At 47.0% G+C, this 6,354-nt stretch overlaps 1 protein-coding gene across 1 annotated transcript in view; it reads left to right on the top strand.

Annotated features, from left to right (window-relative positions):
• Positions 1-6,354, top strand: part of TK2 (thymidine kinase 2, mitochondrial) — a 23,378-nt gene that overhangs the window by 8,863 nt on the left and 8,161 nt on the right. The window contains exons 5-6 of the mRNA XM_006909728.3: positions 1,801-1,890; positions 3,899-3,972. Of these exons, the coding sequence (XP_006909790.1) occupies positions 1,801-1,890; positions 3,899-3,972 (164 nt within the window). The remainder of the gene's footprint in view (positions 1-1,800; positions 1,891-3,898; positions 3,973-6,354) is intronic.

Below are 6,354 nucleotides of genomic sequence, written 5' to 3'. Positions count from 1 at the left end.
AGCAGGCTCTGCTCTGGCTGCTTGGAAGAGAAGGGTGGAGTCTGGATCTTTTAGTAGGGAGCTTAAGAAAGGGCTGTTGATTCTGGACACCTGCCCCATGATGTAGGGATGATTAGTTTCATTATTCAGGTGAGGAAAAACTGAAGCTGAAATAAGTTGCCTGAGGTCACACAACTGGTAAATGACAGATCTAGGTTTGAACCTTGGACTAGGGGTAGCCTGTGTTGTCCCTTCAATTCTAGCAACACAGATAGGATCTCCTTGTGTGGTTCTTCAGACTCTTATGTTTCATTGGGAGCAGGGACTATGTCTAATTTGGTTCACTCATTTGCTAGAACAGAGCACATTGCTGAGCACTTGTTCAGTCATTCATTCAACCAGTAACTTTTGCTCGCTCGTGCTCTCCTGGCCCTAATATTCTAGTGTGGGGAGGCAGAAGACAATTAAATGTGTGCTATGGCAGCTGGTGATAGGAGCTACGAATCTAAGCAGGTAAAAAGATGTTATTTAAATAAGGCAAAAACTCTGAATCCCAGAGACAGGAAAAGAGTTTTTACCTGTATGCATGTGGGAGAAGGTGGAATGCCAGTCTTTCGCTTTGGGCATAACAAAAGGACCTCAGAAACCTTCACATTCTTTAGGAAACAGAATAGTCAGGGCTGGATTAAGACAACTAGAGTTGCAGTCTTTCGAGATTAGAGGTGACATTTCACAGGATACAGTCCCAGTCTCAGAAGTCAGAGTATCCTTGGTACAAAAAGCATTTCCAATGACAGTTTAATAGTAAAAAAATACTAAAATTAGATACTTTTACACAAGTTTCTACTCTGGACAGAAGAGCAAGATAGATACTTTTGTGAGAAGTCTCAGTTCATCACTTTATCCGTATCAGCTTTCTAATGAAGAAAGGTGTTCGCTTTTGCAGCCATCAGACAAGAAGAAATTTCCTAACCTTTCTGAGATTTCCTTTCACCCACAGTTAGGAGCCTGCAGTTTTCAATGCAGAGCATGGAGTTTCATTAGTTAGCACCAAGAGAGAAAAAAAACAAAAATGTGGAAGAGAACAGAGTAAGATTATTAGCAGATGGAGTATAGAGCGTGAAGTGTATTGTGCCTACAGGCAGTAGAGAATGATGGGGTGGGGCTTCAGTTTTAAACAGAATAGCTGGGAAGGGCATTTCTGATAAAGTGACTTTGAGCAAAGACCTAAACAAAGTGAAGGAATGAGCAATGCAAATATCTGGAGGAAGAGTGTTCAGATAGAAGGCACAGCAAATGCAAGGGTCCTAAAGTGAGATCATGCTAGGATGTTCGGGGGACACTAAGGAGGCTCATGTGGTTAGAAGCTCACTGAGCCAGAGGAATGATGGTAGGATATGAAAGAAGATGGAAGTGATTCTCTGGGGACCTTTGGGCCTTGGTAAAGGCTTTGGATTTCATTCTCAATGCAATGGGAAATCTGGAAGGCAGGGAAGTGACAACCGATGTAGACTTAAAAGGCATACTTTAGCTGCTGGATAGAGAGACTGCAGGGGGTCAATGAACATTTCTTCAATAACTGAATGTTTCCTAAGGACTTTGTATAGGTTCCTATTACAGCTGTTACTGTACTGTCCTGTAAGTGCTCCAGTGTCTGTCTCTGTCCACTCTGTTTTGAGGGCCCTGTGACCATGTTGGGTTTATCTCTGGCCCAAACTCAGCCCCACATAGGTTTCATGAGATGGCTATCAGTGACCAAAATGACCAGAGTTCTACAGATAGAGTACTTTGAGGTAAATTTCTGTGTTCTTCCTTCTTCAGGGTCTGATGTACCTTGATGCCTGTCGATGGGGCCTCACACTGCAGACATACGTGCAGCTCACCATGCTGGACCGGCACACTCATCCTCAGGTACCTTTCAGATGCTTGGTTTCAACCCTCTTAACATTTTCTTCAAATGAGGGGTATATGATTGCCAGGAAGGGAACCCTCGCAAAGAGGGCCTCTCTGGGCCTTCAGTGCTGCTTAGCCTTCTCTGTCTTGGGCCATGGGCCAAGGTCTCTGTTCCTGCAGCTCTCTGAGGACCAGCCTCCAGCGCCCACACCCACCAGCCTCAACTAGCCAAGAAATTACAATGATGCCATTGTGAGCCTGAGTCTTCATGACCTGACCACGACTGGGCTCAACACCATTTAACTCAGTTCTTCTCAAAGTGTTGTCCCTGGACCAGGAGCAGCAGTAGCACCTGGGATTTTCTTAGAAATGCACATTTTCTGGCCCTGTCCCGGACCTGCTGAATCAGAAATTCTGGAGATGAGGCCCAGCAATCTGTTTTATCAAGCTCTCCAGGCAATTTTAATGCATACTTTGTTTGCATGTTTGAGAAACAAACGCTATCTAACCTCCACACAGCCTGGCTCTTGGTTCACATTTTTGAGAGAAAGAAGCCGATTGGCTCAACTTGGATCAGGGGTCCAGCCCTGGGCCGGTCAGGTGTTGGGAAGATCATGGAGCATAAAGAGGCTGCTTAGGCCTTTTCCATCAGTGGGGATGTGAATAGGGGCAGAGTCTTTTAGAAGGCTGGCTGAGGAGAGCCTGATTGGCATCTGTGGTTCAGAATTATGAGTACAGCCTAAGAGAATGGCTTTGGAGGCTTCCAAGGAGGAGATCCTCACTGCCAGTTATGTTGACACAGCAACTTGGCTGGGTGGTTTGATTAAGGATTGGGCATTTCTACAAATCTTTGTCTTAAAAATAGATATGAGCAGAATCATATGAATTTCTATCTTCCCAAATGTCTTGTCTAAATGATACAGGTTAGAGGATCTGAGGTTGGTACTTTTTCACTTTGTTTACCCTACCTATCCTGAGAGGGGACCCAGTTGCAAACCTGAATTGTATCTTTTATGTCTGAATATAGTGGGACATACATGTGTCCTGTTTAAGGAAATCTCCCATGAAGGAGGCAGAGGGAGAAAGATGAGCAGAAAGAGAGGGATGGATGGGGAGATAGCAAAAAATGGGCAGTGGAGAGTGATAAGTAAGGAAAGGATGGAAAAATTGGAGGGGAAGCTGGATGGATAGATGGCCACACAGGGAAGAGAGAGTTGGGAAATTCCTGGGTTATGGCTTTGAATCTGCCTGATTTGCTGGTTCAGGTCCCATGGGTGCTGTGGGTACATGGGTGCCATGGCAAATGAGAGCAGTGATTTCCCACTTGATGTCAACGGTAAGGGCCCTTCTTGCTTCCCAGCGAGGCAGTGTGAACAAAGGGAAAGGCCATCTGAAGGGTGTGAGCACCCTGGCAATCCTTCCCAGTTTCCAAAGGGCCATAGTGATCCCCAACTAACCCTGTGAGCAAAGTTGGCAGATCTTTGTGGGGTTCCAGAAGCCAAAGGGCCATAGTGATCCCCAACTAACCCTGTGACGAAGCAGCAAAGTTGGCAGATCTTTGTGGGGTTCCAGAAAGCCAGACCTTGAGGTACTGATGGCACAGTCCTTGGAATGTCACGTGAACCACAGCCCTCTCTGGGCTCTACCTTAAGCATTCATATCCCACCGCTTAAGCAAAGGCACCTTATTTAGGTTCATAGAAATCACCATACTTTGTATTTGACACCATTTTGCTGGACAGCACTTGGCAGTCTTTCTAGCCCTTCCCCAAACCCACAACCCACCTGAGCCTTACCTCTCTTCTCCTGCTGAGCCCTCAGCCCCAGCATTGCTGCATGGGCCACTTGGAGCTTCAGGGTGTGGGAGGGTCTAGGCTGAGGGAGAAACACAGCTGAGCCTGATGTTGGCCTCTTGATTCTTGTTTTCAATATGGGCCATAGGCAGGGGGAGCATAGACGTTCTTTGAGCCTTCCTGACCTCTTCCTCTTTGCCTGAGTTAGTGAATCATTTTTTTGTTCTCTTTTAGACGTCACCTGTACGGTTGATGGAGCGGTCGATTCACAGTGCAAGATACATTTTTGTAGAAAACCTATATAGAAGGTACCATAGTTTATATCATCGATAATTTATTAAACCATTAATTTGTTAGAAATGAAATTGGAATGTGTTTATCTGGTTGACAGATACTGAGTACCTACTGTGTCGTATCAGTTATCTCTTGCCACAGTAATGCTATGTAACAGCCATATGTAACAACCACAAAACCTCAGCGACAGACAACTTTCTGCACCTATTGTTCAGTCATCTAGGGTGGTCAGCCAGGCGGCTCTGCTGACCTTGACTTGCATTGATGATATGTCTTGGGGTTGGTTGATCTAGGATGGCCCTGGCAAGAATGTCAAGGTGACTCATCTCTCTCATTCTCCTCCTGCAGTTAGCAAGCTAGCCTGGGCATTTACTTCTCATGGCAGAGGGCAGAAGCACCCGTGGAAATGCATGAATGCTTTTTCAGGCTTTGACTTCATATTTGCTAACATCCTGCTAGCCAAAGCAGGTCACACACCCAACTCTAAGAATTGGGAGGGCCCTGTGCGTTACATGGGAAAGTGGGAAGATAGGAGGAGGATGAAGATTTGGAGCAACTAGAGCAATCAGTCTCTCACAGCGCATGCTATTTGTTATGGCTTTCACTCAGAACTGTCTTTTGCCCTCATGGGGGCAGACTCTCATTGACATAGTTGAAGAGGACTTCTGGTGGCCCACATTGCTGAGGCCTGGACTTTTCATTCCTGTACTCAGTTGACTGCCGATTTTTAGGGGTTTTGAGGAAATGGGCTGCAGGCTAGGGTCTGAAGCTTCAGCTTCTTCCGTGCCCCTCCTTGGTTGGTAGCTGTGTGCCTGGCCTCCCTCTCTTTGCCAGGCTCCCACATTACTGCTTCCTGCTTTGAGCTTCGGAGTGCCCGCTTTCACTCCCTTGCAGAGTTGGTCCTGATATCTGCCTTGTACTCTCTACGTGCCGGTTCCCCATTCCTTCTCATTTACAGCTATCCTGAGTATCACCTTTCCTAACCCTCCTCAGCCACCTGGTCTAGATGGGTCAGTCAGGCCCCTTATTCTTAGTTACTACTGTCTTGGTTTTCTTCGTAATATTTAAGACAACTTCTGATTAGGTTGAACCATATGAAATGTTTAATTTTGACGAATTTTGACCTACAAAAGTGGCAATTTCATGTGATTTAACTTAGTATACATTTATTTGTTTAATTGTCTATTGTGTGTCCCTCCAACTAGCCTTAAAGCTTCTTCAGGACAGGGACCACTTCTGGTTTACTTGCCTAGCTCGGACCCAGCACAGAGCTGGCACCTGGTCGATACTTGTTAACTACTATATTGTTGAGTAACGAGACCTGCAGTTATTCTTTGGTCTCCAGCCCTACTTGTTCCTCAGGCTCTGGTCCCAGCTCTTTCATACCCCTTCCTCTGAGGGGGCTGTGAAAAGGCTTCTCCCCTGGGTACTAAGCTGCCAGGGATCATTCCCTTGAGCCTGTGTGGCCCCAGGATGAGAGCCTCTGCCCTCACCTACTCCACGCATTAGACTTCATGCCCTGGGGTCAGGGACAGCAGCCAGGGCAAGTCCTGACTATAGCTTTGTGTGCTCTGGTCTCCCAGCAGGTGGCATTCCTCATGCTGGAGGCCCATCCTCCCCCAGCTGCCTGGGTTTCCAGACAGGCTGAGATGTCCACTGGTTGGTTTCTACAGTCCTTCACTGTCCTCTGCCCCCGCTCATTAGGGTGTCTACCAGAGGGAGGACGGACAGAAGAGAGAAAAGAGCAAGGGACCCCCTTCGGTGTTTGTTTTTACTGCTCTGACGAAAGTGTGGCCTGAGGAGCAGACCCTGGGCAGCAGAGTGAAGAGTCTCTGTGACCCTCCTGTCACTTGGCTGTCTCTGTCTTCTAATCATAGTCAGTTTGGCTGGGTCTGTGTGGTAGCATGTGGCTCTTTTAGAAGAGGGTGACCTGGAACAGAATGACCAGAGAGTGGGATGTGGAGTTGGGTGGGCCTGGGTTCCATCGTGGCTCTGGAGTTTGCTCTCTGTGAACACAACCAAGTGCCTAACCCTCTCTTAGCCCTTCTTGTCTCTAATTCCTGTTGTCCATCTCTGGAGAGCCTTTGGAACAGTTGTCTGGTTTAGGTCCTATGACCCTTAATCTGGGTCCTTGCCCACCTTGGTCTTTATAAAATTCGCCAGTTAACCTCCCCACCTCCACCCTATAGGCTGCCCAATGCCTGGTGAATTTCTCCAGGAGCCTCATGTCTTTGCTTGACTCGGGCAATTTTAGCTGATGTCTATGGGCTTTGGTACTCACACCAATAGTCCTTCATTACAACACTGCTGGTCGTGGTTTTATATTTCCGAATCTAAGTGGCTATAGTCCAGATGACATGGGCCTTGCCCCAGGTGTTTTGTGGGTAGTGTAGGGA

The sequence above is a fragment of the Pteropus alecto genome, unplaced genomic scaffold (genome assembly GCF_000325575.1).
Source record: "Pteropus alecto unplaced genomic scaffold, ASM32557v1 scaffold42, whole genome shotgun sequence".
Classification (NCBI taxonomy): Eukaryota; Metazoa; Chordata; class Mammalia; order Chiroptera; family Pteropodidae; genus Pteropus; species Pteropus alecto.
This window is presented reverse-complemented; position numbering and strand designations above follow the sequence as displayed.